This window comes from Tachypleus tridentatus, chromosome 13, assembly GCF_004210375.1.
Source record: "Tachypleus tridentatus isolate NWPU-2018 chromosome 13, ASM421037v1, whole genome shotgun sequence".
Taxonomy (NCBI): Eukaryota; Metazoa; Arthropoda; class Merostomata; order Xiphosura; family Limulidae; genus Tachypleus; species Tachypleus tridentatus.
In genome coordinates, this window is record NC_134837.1 from 86,755,551 (window position 1) to 86,772,152 (window position 16,602).

At 33.0% G+C, this 16,602-nt stretch overlaps 1 protein-coding gene across 5 annotated transcripts in view; it reads left to right on the top strand.

Moving 5' to 3' along the window:
- The window catches only part of LOC143237833 (thyroid hormone receptor beta-like), a 55,049-nt gene that overhangs the window by 26,296 nt on the left and 12,151 nt on the right, over positions 1 to 16,602 (top strand). The window contains exons 2-3 of one of the 5 annotated variants that reach the window (XM_076477478.1): positions 5,332 to 5,975; positions 7,971 to 8,105. In XM_076477478.1, coding sequence (XP_076333593.1) covers positions 8,036 to 8,105 — 70 coding nt within the window. In that variant the 5' untranslated portion in view covers positions 5,332 to 5,975; positions 7,971 to 8,035. The other 4 variants (XM_076477480.1, XM_076477481.1, XM_076477482.1 and 1 more) reach the window with 4 other exon arrangements.

Below are 16,602 nucleotides of genomic sequence, written 5' to 3' on the forward strand. Positions count from 1 at the left end.
TTTCCAAACAAATATTCAATTGAGTTATTGGATAGTTTTACTGAATGTGCAAACTACAAGGTTAAGTATGCTCTATTAAAATTATTTTGAAACCCAGTGGATTGGACAGTTCGTGTTGTCATATCCGATTATGTTCTATTTGACGACCGTGTATCTTAACAGTAACCCTGCAGCGTAGTTTCATTTGCTAAGGTCTCTGTTGAAAGGCTGTCATATCCAAAGCACATCCCTCTTCCCTGATTCTTGCTTTTCTAACTTATTTAGTGTGGAGGAAGACGACTCACTAGTGCCCGTTTATATTGTCTAATAACACAGAAGTCTATAGACTTGACAATTATTTGATAAGCATTTCTATGTTTCCATTTTTAATACTTGCTTTATTCTCTAAATAATTGAGATATGTGACGTATGAACAGGCATGTCGTGGGAACAACTTGTACCTTTTGTCTGGGATACTCAGATGGCATTTGCCATTGATCTTAGTGTTCGACATGTCACAAATTGCTTATGGCGGCTGGATGTTTATGGTTCTCCAAGTTTATCCATGTTCCTTCGTTTTCCAATACTAATAAATAGAAAACATATCTCCGCCTTAGAAATTTTAAATTCACAATCTGAATAAATATTGATGGTCTAAGTGTATGAACTTATTGCATTGCAAACGTAATTACATAGTCTTCTCGAAACCGATCAATTTTAGGTAGCATCACAATACTTAAACAATGTCAAAATGTAGTTCTACTATGACTTTATATCGACTTTGGTTGTCATGTAACTTATCGATTTAGATATTTAAAATCATTTTAATATAACGCATGCAACCTTCTATACAATGCTTATTTTATTTTTATTTTTCTCGTATGTGGCCCGTATCCTGTTATTTTAGTTGTTGTTTTTTCATTCATTCTATGGCCTTCTCTGGCATGGTTGACTATTATACGTCAGCATAAAGAGTCTTGTATGTCTGTTATGCTCTATAAATCTGACTTCTGTTGGTCTCTTTGGTTCTCTAGTGTTCTAATGGAATGTTGTATATAATGTTTTGTGCTTCATTAGGTCTTTAAGTGGTTTGGTGAGTATTAACTGCAATCGTATAGTATTGTGATTTTGAATATTGTTCTGACCCTGTGCTGTTTACGTGTCTTCTATAAGTTTTCTGACAGATATTTTAAATAGGGAAATAGGGTTTTATCTCCTTCGTTTTCTTCCTTCTAATTCATGGGGCCTTATCTTCTTTAGGCTCGGCATGGCCAGGTGGTTAAGGCGCTGGACTCGTAATCTGAGGATCGCGAGTTCGAATCCCCATCGCACCAAACATACTCACCCTTTCAGCCGTGGGGGACGTTATAATTTTACGGTCAATCCCACTGTTCGTTGGTAAAAGAATAGCCCAAGAGTTGGCGGTTGATTTGCGATCTGTTATGACTAGCTGCCTCTCCTGTAGTCTTACAGTGCTCAATTATGGACGGCTAGCAAAGATAGTCCTCGTCTAGATTTACACGAAATTCAAAAACAAACAAAGAAATTTATCTTTACTTTGTTCGTCATCAAATGTTTAGGGTATCCATTGTTAAAGATGATTGTTTTACTTGATTTTTCTTTCTTCTCCTTGTCATCTTCCTTATTATAAATCTTGTTCTTTTGGGAACAAAAAGGATAATAAATTAGTAATGTACAAACCTCAAAATAATACATATGGATATGAATTTTCACAGTGCTAACAGCTAAGAATAAGTCACAATAATTAAAATTTACAAAATCTAAGGGTGTCTTTTCTAAATAAAGTTTCGTGTCTTTTTATCTTCACAAAACTGCTGAATTTAATTTTAATCAATTTTTCAAATAGTTACGAAAAGGGTAAAATTTGATGTACTTGTAATTTCATCACTATGAAATGTCATAAGCGGTCAATATAAAATTTATTATTTTCATACTAGTATAAACATTTACTAATGTATTGCTATTTCAATTTCTATATGAAAGTTCAGGCCTTGTAAAACAAGCTCCCTATCGCACGGTGATATGTCTGCAAATTTATACTGCTAGAAACTGGGTTTCATAGGCAGAGCACAAACATCTCTGTGTGTAACTTTGTACTTAATAACAAGAACCTGTGAAATAATCTAAATGACTTGTATTATTACTTGAATTTCTTTGCATGTAAAAATATAACTAATATTTTAATTTATGAATATAATATAAATTTTCAACAATCTGATATCTTTTCAATGAAACGAAATCAGAACTGATTTGATTTCATTTAAAATCCTTTTTCTGTAGTCCCGTGAACTCTCATAATCAGCTCAAGCATTTCCTAAGTTTCCTACCCTGTTAAACATTAAGTTTACATTTAAACATAGTGTTTGCTCCACACTGCCACAAACAAAATGTTTTTTTTTTTCAGTATGCTTCGCATAAAGAAATGGAATAACTCAAAATTTGTGTTCCTAAGCCAGGCTGATAAGCCATTTCTTATTGTGTTTCGACTAACACAGAACTATCTGCGTAACACTTTTGTTGTTTGTTGAATTGTAACTGTTTTGTGGTTCATCTCATTCTAAATTTTTTTAGAACAATCCTTATATCGTATGTTCTTATTTTACTTTCCACTAATAACATATTTTAAAACAAAAATTGAAACTGACATAAAATGGTGTATTTGTTTCGCTCTATTTTTACATTTTACGCACTAACTAGAATATGTTCTGAAAACCAGAAGTAAACTCACTTCAGTGGCATAACCAGCCAAACTGAGCAGCCAACAGAGACATATGCGAACAATTTAGATGTGGAGTTATTAACTGAAGATTTGTTAAGTTTTAGAACGACTCGTGTTGAGTCTCTAAACACAGTTATCTAGCTTGAGTTTTATTCAAATTAAAGCACAACACACACAAACCATTTTCGACGCTCTGGACTCAAAAGAAATGTTAGTGTACCAAATATACAAACGTGAGCTGTGTCTGTAATGTAATAATGACAAACGTTAGAAACCTATACACCAGTAATCTGGTAAAAATAAAATGTAATTTTATATTTCCATTTATTCTGTTTAGATGAAGCACGCTCAGGTAATCTTATATTATGTACCTTATAAATTTACAGTTTTTCTCACAGCTTTCCTAATCTGTGATGAAGACATTTTACGTAATTATTTTTTTACTATTTAAACTACTGAAGAAGAGATTCTATACGGTTATTAGCTTATTTTAACAGTTTGAAAAGTGATGAAAATCTATGTGGTTATTAGGTCGTTCCATCTTTTTTAAGCAACTTATGAACAAAATATATATAGTTATTAGGTTTTTAAACTGGTTTCAGCCAATGATGAACAAGAGCTGTACGGTTATTAGCCTTCTTTAACAGCGCTTTACTTAAAACACTAGCTTTAACAATTTCATTTCTGTTGAAGAATAAGAAATTTTACATTGTTCCTGGATAATATGTGTTAATTTTTAATTGCTATGTGGTAAAAAAGTACAGAAAATGGCCATTATTACCTTCAGACTTTGCTTTTGTGACATGGATAATGAAATTTAGAAATTAACCTATTTTCTATGTAAAAGCGGGCAAATTTGCCCATTTTCATTTACATAAGGTCTGAATAAAACAACATATGAATCAAGATTTAGATGTATTTATACTAAAGTTATACAAAAATGTTTAGAAGCGAGTAGTGTTTCGAGATTTGCGACTGTAATGTAAATCACTTCCACGTATCAGACCCCATATATAGTCTCCCATCATGTTTTCGTTATACGCTTCCAGGTCACAAAAGCAAAGTTTGAAGAGAACAATAGGTCTTTTTTCCATTTACTTTAGGCATAACCAATCAGAAAATAACCCTTTCTACCCAGGAACAAGAAAAAGTAAAATTTTGTTACACAGTGTTATTGGTGTACAACTTCATGGTTTGTGCTGCTCTATTAAATGTTATTGCTGTATAAAGATCTTCCCTTATACTATTTCAGGAAGCAAAATAATAAAATAGTAACTCAAAACTATATGTATATTCAACATTATGAACATAAGAGTATTCTATAACGCTTATATAAGAGCCATCAAGCAACTATACAGCTCTGTGAAATTTCAAGCAATGACCAGATTTTATTGGTAAATTTACGTCTGGAATATGGATTATTCCAAAAAGAAGTTTTTGGAATAGATTAGTGATAATCCCAATCTAAAAACTACAGTATTTTATCTCACTTCCCCCTCAATGGCACAGCGGAACGTCTGCGAACTTATAACACTAGAAACAGGGTTTCGATACTTGGGTGAGCAGAGGACAGATAGCCCATTGTGTAGAATTGTGCTTAATTTCAGAGAAACAAGCTCACTTTTTTTTTGTTTTTACAAATTGGAAAATAATTAATCGGTCTCTAGTGTATGTGCGATATAGAACAAAGACTACAAAATCACTGCTCCGTATTTCACGACACTGATTTTGTATCATACTGGTGTAAGCATGGCGCTTTATATTTCATATCAGGGGCCAATAAAAGACAAATATATTTCAAACCGCACAGGCGACGAAACTATCAAAACTATTCGAACATTCACCAAGTTTTTATAAATTTTTGCTTGCAGTAGAATGACGTTTCGAGCTAGTTCTCTTCGTTAGATCGTACATCTTGCAACAAAAGGCTAAGGAAGAAGGGCCCCTTTGTCCCCTATTCAACTGGGACCCTATGCTATGGCGTATCGTTATTTATATGTTTTTACTAAAAACGTCTCGCGGAAATTGCTACTTGGGTATTCCTTCTGAGCTTCAAGGGATAGACGCCCCTGTCGGTCCCCAAATGACGCACCTGTTTTAATTGCACGATTTTATGTTTTTGCTATGAACTAGGGTGGCAACACTGTTAGCTTCACACATTAAAAAGCAACTTGAGCACCAAAGTTTCCGGTCATTATTCCTCTCTACGGTGCTGGAAGAAACAGAAAATGAGCGTATGTAATTTCCAATCTGGACAGATTTGTCGTGCTATCTGTTATCGCGTTTTAACTTAGTAATTGCTAAATGGTGAAGCTACTTCTAAAATAAGTAAGTAATGAACGTTGTTTTTAGGGAAAAAATATAAAAGGATTTTATTTAAACCAGTGATATAGTATTATCCTTTCAGGGTAAAGAAACAATAGTTCGAATATATTTTACATTTTATTTTCTGAAATGTTTATGTTTTTGTCTAGAGTTCAGTTGGCGTATAACGGAGACGGGTGAACTTCAGTGTTACGATTTATGTTTCCTCATTGATGTATTAAGTAATCGTACAATACGATCACACTCTCTAGCAGAGTTACCGTACCCTCAATCTTTCCTATTTACAGCCGTTCAGAACCCCCAGGCCAGTCGGTAACAGCCGTATTTACACCGGCGACAACTCGCTCGCCTCGTCGTGTTCCGGCTTCGGGCTCTGGGTCCGGGTAGACCTTGCCGGTCCGCACGGGGGACGCCGAGGTGCATTCCACCGAAGGACGCATGGTCGGGTGGACGTCCTTGAAGAAACGTCACATAGGCAGCATGCCAGGGTGCCTCTGGCCCTTGAGCGTTACTTGTTCATTGGTCCATTGTCGGGGAAATTTGAACTGTCTTCCAATGGCAAGGACTGAGACGGCGATGTCAGGGAACTGTGCGGACACCACGTGTTGCTGATAATTGATATTCCATCAACGAATCTCTTCTATCCAAAACTTGTTGAACAGATTAGATGAGGGTATAGAAGAACGACGCCTTGGAGCCTGACCAGCTGGCATGCCAGGTTATTTGCAGAACGTAGATGTGTTGTAGGTGGCTTTAGGACCAGTCCGTGACTTTCGCGTGCATTTACGTGGCCTAGCCATTCAAGGTGTTCACTTTTATCGCGGTCTTTATTGTCAGTGGTCCTCGCATTTCGAAACGTTCTCTGAAAAATTTAACTACACAGTCTTCTATCGAAACGATATCATTTTGGATGAAAACGTGAAGTGGTCAGGTGTGTTGAATAGTTTATATTGGCTGAAAAACTAAAGAAACACTTCTGAAACAGTTGTCGTGGTATTGAGTTCCACCTGGAAGTTAATTATGATAAGAGTCCAGAATCACAAAAGAGTTCTGGAGTACTGCACGGTTTAGTGTGGATAATGCTCTTTATAAGTGTTCTGATATGTTAAACCAATCTGGAGTAGCCACAAAGTCCCAAGAGCGTTAAGGATAGCTTTTACCTCAGGTGTATATTAACCGTTTCGTAAAACTATTTAGAAATTAATGAAAGTTTCTGATAACACCTGGTGATCGTATTCTGGTAAGGTTAACATATATAAGATCTTGATACAAGTATGTACTGCAAGTTTGTCGTAAAATAGTCAGTAACCTTTAATGTTTAAACGTAAGGAAATGTTAGCTTGAAAAAGAAACTAATAATTTAAGATACGTTTTCTCGCTTCAGTGAAGCCACTTTAAAAAGGGATATAACAATCATTTCAAATGGGTAAAGTCAGGTTTAAAAATTAAATTGGAAAGGCTAGGGAACATAATTCATCAGTTTATCAAAAATACAGTGTTTAAAAGCAGAATATTAAGCGCCGGAAAATTTCTAGGGTTGGATGCATGGAGAGCTTGAAAATATGTAAACAGTTGGGAAGTTAATGAAGAAAGTTTTTGTAGGCGTTTGGAAAATGATTCTTTGTAAACATCTAGAAATGCGTGCGCAAGACATTTTACTGAACGACGTAATAATTTCGTAGTGAAAATGTTAAGAATGCTGAAATCCGAATATAGAAATATTTAAGCCTTTAGGAAAGGAACGATGCCGTAAGTAAGCATAAGCTTAACAAGTGTGTGACATGAAGCTCAGATATTAAGACAGAAGGTACAACCGTTTTAGAAATGTTGTGTGATAACAACAGGAAAGTAAATATACAAATTTACGAAGGTTTTTTGAAATAAATAAATTAAACTTTTAAAAATTCCTTTAAGAAATACTTCACACTCTTAGGCCTTGTAAGTTTGTTTGCAGAAAGTTAGATACTGTTTGTGCTCGTGTGCTTAGAAAAAGTCTACAGTGTGTTTGAGAAAAGATCAGAAATTATAAGAAGTGTAGAATACTGATTTTAATAAATTTTCAGAATAGAAACAGGGAGAAAGAAAGTTCTTGGAAATATATATGAATGATAAAACAAGTGTGTTTTTAAACATTTCTTTAGAGCTAAAAATGCATTTAACCTAGTAAACGGTAGTGGCAAATACTGAGCAAATAACTTGTCGGAATATTATACGGATTTAAAAAATTATTGAAAAGTTTAGAAGAAAAAACGGTAAAATATTAAAGATAAATTACAAATAACATTAGAAATAGGTTCTTTAAAATTTTTTCACATATTCAGGAATATAGAAAATGAATCTCTAAAAACAACACAGAAATCATAATTAAGATTTGAGAAAATAAATGAAATTATCAACTGTTTTATATGGTAGCACGTTAAATGCTAGACAGTAGACTGAATGTGAGAAATGTGCTTAAAGCTATAATGAGGGAAAACACAAAATGTGGCTAACGTTCAGAGAAAACGAACCAAAAATTCGATTTGTTATTATGAGCAGTAACATCCTTAACTTAGTTTCTGTGGTTGGTTAGATTATAGCATTTTGAATACTTTTTTTTCATACGTCTTTAAATATTTTACAAAGGTTACGTTAAAATGACTTTGAAGAACATATAAAAATGTTGTGAAATTATACCAAAATTTTATCAAAAGGATAGTTTTCTTGAGAACTTTGTGAAATAAATTAAGAACCAAAATGACAGTTAAAATATAAATACAATTTGAGAGATGTTGTCTTAAAATAATTGTACACAAGGTTGTTTAGTGGACTAAATACACGCATTAAAACAAATCTAATACAGATACACTTGTGAGCTTTCCAGCTAGTTTATAAATGCTCTTATATCGTTATATACAAATTGATTCTCCCGTATTTTTGCCTTCAGCTCAAGTCTGATCTCCACCGTCCCGGTCTTCAACTGAAGGCCGTGGTTACACTGTGCGGAGGTGAATGTTTGACGGACGTCCTGGGTCCGTGGTCAACCCCGGCCGCTGGATCTGGCCAATCCATGGATATGCAGGTAATCCGTTATTTTATAGTTTGAAAGTTTAGCGAACAAAAAATGAACAAGTTTGAAGGAGTCATACTGAAAGTTGTTATTTTACAGACTGAAAAGAATAGTCTAAACGTACAATGTAACAATATAGCCACCGTCATACAATCATTGAAAAGTTACTTTAAATATGATATAGCAGCGACAATGTTATATAATGCTGCCTGTATTTAGACGTGAAACATATATCCATATACTTATGTGAAGAGTATATATCAAATATATACCTCAGTCTGACCTCAAATTCGTTACACCGTATTTTGTTTCCCACAACTTTTTGTTAATCCTCGTCTTACAATCAGTCCATCCTACCAATCTTATTTCTCTTTCTAAATACGTAGTTTCTCTTCAGTATGAAACTTGCAACATTTCTTTCATTCACGTATATGAAACATATCCCTACTCAACTGACATATCCCTACTCAACTGACATATCCCTACTCAACTGACATATCCCAACTCAACTGACATTGTAGCTTCTTTTTCCACGTTCAATTACCGCTTAAATTCATTTCATTTTCTATTTTTTATATACTTTCCAGTTTCATATGTACTATCACCTTGGTTTTAGTTTCAGGCCTGTATGGTATACCATTGTCGTCCATTTTGATTCTAGCTTGTAGGACTGCGTATTTACATACGTATCAACAGCCTCTTCTACATCCACTTCACCAAGATCGTTCAATTTTCACTTGTATATTAACTTATTTTATCTCAGCTAACTAATTTATTAGCTGTACACATCCACACCACTTTCCTTCTCTATATCATTCCAACCTTCAAATATATATTTATTTTATCTTTTAATCACCGTGCATTTATTAATTTTATGTTACCACTCTTTCTAGCCGTCATCAATCTACTGTCACCCCAAACATCTTACCAAATCCACTGACACAGTTTTGTTTTATATCTTTAAAGTTCCCTCATTCTAAGTGAATCTTACATATTCCTGGCATCATTTAATCTATACTTTAACCTCCAGTCTCTAACCAAACACTGACTTAACTCATTGTGAAGGTTACATTTATATATCCTTATAACACATACTTCCAGCCTCCACATTTAGACACCCACTGTTATTTTTCTTCAACCTACATTCATATCCACTCTCAAGTCTATCTAACCTTCACTGATATCACCACTTTACATACGTATTTACAATCCTTGTTCCGCTATTTATTTCACTTATCTTCTGAATCTCGACTTATACATCTTCGTCACACGTCTTTAACGACTTCGATACAATATTAACTCTTTATTTATTAGGCTTAAGTTTTATATCTACTCTACTATTATATAATAAGACTTTATAGATAGCAGCAATCTGTAGAAACGACAGTCGTTTCATTTCGATGTTTGAGCGGCTTCCGTTTCCCGTCTTCGGGTCTTGGATTTTACGTTTATCTGTTTTTATTTCTATTATCTATCTGTTTGTCTTAATAACCTTCACTTATTGATTACCATATAATTCTTTGTATAGTTTAGAACAAACCTAAATATCCTAAACTGATTATATTTTGTGAGATATTATTAGAACTACGATAGAAAACATCGTTAATAGGGAAATTATCCAATGATGATTCGGTTAATTTTGATCACTATAATTTTGAGTTTTCTTGTGCAATAAAGTATAGCATTAAACAGTTATTATCATATATATCTGTCTTTATTAATTAGTAAAACACCCTTAAGTTCTAATACAAATATATTTAGTTTACTTTGATTAAAAGCTAGAAGTAATACATTTCACACTATACAATTAATTTTCTGTTCCTCGACACGTTTATATTTTCATCTGCATTTCCATCCGTAATAATACATAGATATACGTATAGTTATGCTAACTTCAATATCTCCGTATATCTCTTATGATACCACAATGAAATGTCCAACTTTGTTTTAATAGAATCACACCACGTTTCAGCTAATAAAAAATTGTCAAATTCAAATATATTAAACAATTACTTATGTCCTCGCTATCAAATGTGTGAAATTTCGTGATATTGATTAGACAGATTCTCTCTTCTTCATTTGATATTATAACTCTAGCGGTAAGACGTAAATAAGAAGATTAATTTCCAAAAATGTTTAAACTCAATACTTATTTTGTGCGTGAATAATATAAATTTAATGTATAAAAATCAGAAACGCAGGTTATGAAGTGAGTTTCTTGTATCACACTAAGACTAGGCTTAACTGACAAAAACATTTTGCGAATATCACGTTATATTTTGATTTGCTGACATGTGCATAGATTCCACTTGTTTTGTTTTTTTGGCGAGTAAAAATTTTAGTTAACTAAATATTAGCTTTTATATAAATAAATGTTCTTTAAGTTTCAAAAAATTACGTGGCATTGGTTGTTTCGTTTGTCTGAATAAGCGACACAAACTGCTATCTTTGGTTTGCCCACCACGGGTATCGAAATCTGATTTTTATCGTTGCAACTCCGCAGACATGCTGCTGTGTTACAAGGAGGCCATATTAGTGCATTAGTCAAAACATTTAAAAAACACGAAATATCTGCATATCGTAATAAAAATTTTCGAAACTGATTATTCACAAAAACAGATATCTGTGGATCATAATAAAAAATGTATATATTAGAAAATGATTATGTGTCGAAAAATTTGAATTCCAGCTGATTCACTATTTTTATCACATTTTAGTCAGAATTTTTAGATATAATAGTTATCCATTTTCTTGTTTCGTATTATTTTAAATACCGTCAACGACACATGTTGAAAACGTGAAATTTTCTTAAAGGTTATTAATTATTGACCAAACTGTTTTTTTATTATTAAATATGTCCAGCGATGGCGAAACGAACTGGACGTGTGGATGTGCTAAAGAGCGATAACTGCAATCCGATTTTGGATATATTCCCAAAATGTTGGCACAGTGTTGAGGGCACATGATATTACTGTCAGTCGTACAAGAATGTAGTAGGACGCGTCGTTTGTTGCGTAAGGAAAAATGCAGTGTGTCTTGAGTAGCTATCGAGACTGATGGGAATCCCCGCATTTAACTTCTTCTGTTGTATTTGTGGGATACTTGGCTCCAAGGTGCCGGGGCTGATTTGAAAATACGCGTTAGCTAATCGGTTGCATACCAGTCATTTAACTCCAGGATTTCGACGTTTTGGCATACAGGGTTTCTTCTATCCTGATGTTACCTAGGTCATGTGTAAGTAATTTTTCTGTAATCTGTGATGTGCACATAACCATGTAAACATAGTATATATTATATATACATATATGTTTGTCTGTATGCATATACTGTAACTCCATAAGCTCGTCAAACAATTAATTTATTTAAGGATATGTTTTCCTCAATCTCGTAATTTGTATCGGATATTAGACCACGTCATTTGTACTTATTTTTAAACCATTATAGACTTCTTTTGTGTGTGTTTGCTTTTAACTGATGAACCGCTGAACCCATTATCACCAAACTTGGCATGTACTTTTAAAGTCCTCTATGCCTTCCGTGTGCATTGAACGAGTAGGTCAGCTAATGTGTGTATATATATTTTACTCTAAAACATTACTGTGATTTCAAAAGTAATAAACACACTTCAACCAAACCAAGTTGAATATGTAGTATAAGATTTTGTGAACGTTAGCCTGGCTTGTGAAAATCTTTCGTAATGTCAAAAAGTATCTAAAAGCCTTCTTAGTATCGTTTGTTACTCCCGACAAAATTACAATTACGTTCTTCTATACATACGCACAACATATAGTTTATACATACTAACAATAACAATGATGTCAATTTTATGTTCCTTATTTATCCGTAAACCTTTTATTCTTATTAGAAAAATAAATATTTGTGAGCATAAAAACAACAACTTACAATCACGTTTGTGCATGAGTAGTGATACAGTTGCTCATCATCCTATCAAGTCCTACGTATTGTACAGTATTATTGAACAAAACCGTGTATATAAGTGATATTTATTTCGCACAGCCATATTTAATTTATTGTTAAAAATGGATATTTACTCATGAGGTTATACTTCAATAAACATTAACACTAACAAGAATGAAACGTGTTCTGAAGACGGCTGGTATGGGTATTAGCACTTTAATTTGAGTAAAGTACAGAAAAACGTTTCGACCTACTTAGGTCATCTTCAGGTTGAAAAAGAGAGAGTTTACAACTGACCGTTGCCGGACACGTGTTTTAGGGACGAGAGTGTAAACGAGTACGGGATTGTAGGGAGTGTTGCAGTTAATGTTAGGTTATTAATTAGTATAGATATAAAGGTGTTCCTTTGTAGTGGTTTAATTTTGGTTTTAGTTGTTATACTAGTAGGGTTTCTTTGATTTTGCGTTTGTTTATATTTCTTTCCTTACTTAATATATTTGTTTTCTCTATGGTTATGTTATGTTTACTTGACTTGCAGTGTTCAAAAACGTGTGAAGGTGTTTTTTTTGTGTTATTCGAATTTGGTTTCCATTCTTTTGCATGTTTACCTAATACAGAAATCGTGGAAATCGTTGCCTTATGTTTTATAAATAATGTTGGTGTTGATTTTGCCAGTATGGTTCTTACATAGTATGGTCTTATTTGTACTTATTTTTAAACCATCATAGGCTTCGTTTGTGTATGTTCGCTTTTAACTGGTGAACTACTGAACTTATTGTCACCAAACTTAGCATGTACATTTAAGGTCCTTTATGTCTTCCGCGTGCATTGAATAAGTATACATATATTTATATTTGCTGGATTTAAAATTTACAATTGCTGGATTCGCATCTACAGAACACACACTTAGGTTTTTCAACCACGTTAACTCGATACACCTCAACATTAAGTTTATCTGTGAACAGGGAAAAACTAACCAAAGAGCATTTCTCAAGATCACAAGAATCGATACACAATTAAAAAAAAAATCCAGAGAAAAACATTACCCATACTGGATTATACATTCTCTGGGACTCAGCACATGAAACAAAACAAAAACTCAACATATTAAGAAACCAAATAAAAATAGCCACAAAACTATGCTCACCAGATAAAATTAACAATGAAAAAAATAAAACAACACTTCACCAACGTCAATAAATTTGTTCCAAAAAGCGTTGAGAAAATTATACGCAAACACCTAAACCAACAATAAACAAACAGCAATAAATCTCAAGATACAACAAACTACAAAACCTTACACTGCTGCATACCATATGTTCTCGACATCAGTGAAAAAATAACCAACATCTGAAAAACTTATAACAAAACGCAACATTCCAGTACCCATATCAGCTGTCTTAAGATACATTTTCACTTGAAGTGGGTTTCTCGTCGTCACAATGAATGAAACATGTTTTAGATTAATCTTTAAAATATAATAATGGTTGTCAAAAAACAAACTTTTGTCCAGTTTTACAATGAAGATACACTAAATTCTAAACTGTATACACATGAGAAATATTAGGTTCTTTTCCGAGTTAATCACGATCTTGTTTTATTTTATCTTGTCTCTAAATATGCTTTTAGTGTAGACTTCAAGTTATAACTTTAAAGATGATATACTTAATTAATAAATACTTTAACAATATCATTAGTATATTTAAATCACTCCCGTTTATGTGGTAAAATTTTATGGGGAAAAATATATATATATATGTCTTAGTAAACAAGTGCAATTTGATTAAACACTATACTTGCATATATATTTCCCAATCACTCTTGTAGTTATATAAGTCATTCCAGATTAATGCTACGTTTACTAATGGATCAAAGTCAGTACCTTTTCGTCTTCAAATAGTAAATAACACTACACTTAGACAGCTTCTCTCAGTTTCATCTAATCTTTATATTCATTTTTTTAATATTGACAGCGTTTAACTGAGTACCATTCTGAAATAAATTTCACTACAGTCAAATATACTTCGTACCTAAAAGTGCATTATATAAAGTTATTATAATTGATAAACTGAAAAGCGTATGAGTGATCTAGAAACAAAAAACAAAACTCGTTTATCAACACGGGTCCGTTCTGCACAAAACTACATATGTAAGTCAAGGTTTTCAAGTATTTCTTCAGTAGAATATTCATGATATTATTTCACTGTCTGGATAGAAAGCGATATGATTAATAGATAAACATATTGAGACTTTATATGATGAAGTTCGAGGTATTACTTTACCAACGATTTTATTTTGTTGTATGTTTTTTATAAGGAAATAGAATGTGAATAGTATTAACTATGAAGACAGTTGGATGTCCAGTATTAGATTTTTGTTTGTGTATCTACTTAAAATTATTAGTAGATTATTTGGGTTGTATACGAATGGGCCTTTTTATTTTAAGACAAATTTCATTCTTTTATTTGATTTCTAAGTATCCTAATTGGTGTGAAATTTTACCTAAATTTATGCATTCTGGAAGAAGACATTTGGAGTCACGAAGATCTAATTTGAATTTGATGAAAATCAGTTAAGAGATATTCTATCTCATGGAGTGTACAGGACAACTGTGTATTTTGAAGTAGAGGCTTTGATTACATCCACTATGTGTTTTAGTTTTGAAATACATACAGACGCGCACTCCAGTTACGAGTATAGACTAATGAAGTTTATCTACCAAACAATGTTGTATGGGTTTGTTTGGTACTTAGAAGGGGAATTTAACTTTTTTTCATCATTACGAGTATATAATGATCCCCTTGAACTTGTGACTTTGGCCATCAGTTATCTTATGTTAGCAGCTATTAGACTTTTTTCTTGAATTATTCAGTTTGATAAAGTAGTTCCCTACTTTAAAAATAATAACAGCAAATCTAAATAGATTTGTAATCGGATTTCTATAAAACGATTTATACTTTCAAACAATTCTCAGCAAAGAAAAACACTTAGTGTTAAGCATTTCAGTCCTCTGACCTTTTTCAGGCCCACCGACATACTTTTGCTATAAAGTTTACATTACTCACGTTCGATATATATTTCTCTCGTCTACTGACTAGTGCCTAATTTAACGTTCCGTAGGACTTACTATCCTAGATATGGAGAGTATACATCGTAACACACGACACGATTCTCCACGTTTGGCGACATTTTGGCGCTTCAACACATCCTTCATCTATGTTTTTTTTTTTTTTGTGGATGTATAACCACTTTATAATGTTTAGTTCCACATCTTGTTTGGTAATATTGCTCGACTTTTCCTATGAATTATATTTTTTTAGTTACAGTTTCGTCTTTTAAATCCTAATTTTCCCACAGATTGAGACACCTTAAAACAAAATTTTATTTATTGTTTACCATTGGTTATAAGCATCTGGATTAGAGAAATTACCGAAGTAAAGTATATTCTTACATCGATCTGCAATAAAGTTTTTTTTGTCAGAGATTTTTTTGTAATTTGTAACCCTGTGGCTCAGCGGCAAACGTTAAGGCTTATAACGACAAAATTGAACTTAGATCCTTTCAATAGGTACAGCGCAGACAAATGATTGTGTAGCTTTGAAATTTTTGAAGTTGGACATTTTCTCGAGTGGTGATAGACATCAGTGTCATGTGTATGTGTTTTTTCTTATAGCAAAGCCACATTGAGCTATCTGCTGAGTTCAACGAGGGGAATCGAATCCCTGGTTTTAGCGTCGTAAATCCGTAGACATAGCGCTGTACCAGCGGGTGACCCATCAGTGACGTAATATGACTTACCCCCAGGTATACGCGTTTGTCACTGTTTGAGTGAGCTCATTTAAGTTTTCTTTTAATAAAATACAATTAAAGATACATTAAAGAGATAAAATATTTTCAAAAGACTACAATAGCTCACTAAGTATTAAAAAGCTCAAAACATCTCCCAACGTACAAATATAAAACCGTATATTTAATTAAGTGGAACACAAAAGTTAGAAATTTTACATAATATATCTGTTTCTCTCATTTTTCAAAAAATACATAATAACATAAATTTATATACTTATGATCAACACAGGTTTTAGTTGAAGTTGTATATAATCAGGTCGTTTATGAACAAAAACAATGTTTTTAATCCACAGTTCATGAATATTTTCAAGACATATGAACATATTACTTTCTTGTCTACTTCCATGGCATACCCTGTTTATTGTATGTCACTACGGGATTATCTTTCATTATCATCTTAGCGGATGCTCACAGCAAAGCACAAGAGTTAAAAAATAACTCCACGCATCGTCTTTTGAAAGCTCCTTTGATTACTCCTAACTATCTGATTACAACAACGTCTGGCGGCGCCTAATGAAGGTCAGCTGTTCACACATTATATTCAAGTTGACCTGCTTCGTTTCCCGTGATAAATTCTCGTTTTCCAACAACGAAGCATTAGTTCTGAAACCACATAGACCACTATATATTTAACTATAAAACTCAAAACTGTTTCACTCCGTATTACTCAAAAGTGACGCGAAAAAGTTTTGCTCCTTTAAGAACATGGCGTTTTAAATATTAATATTTCTTTGAAACATAC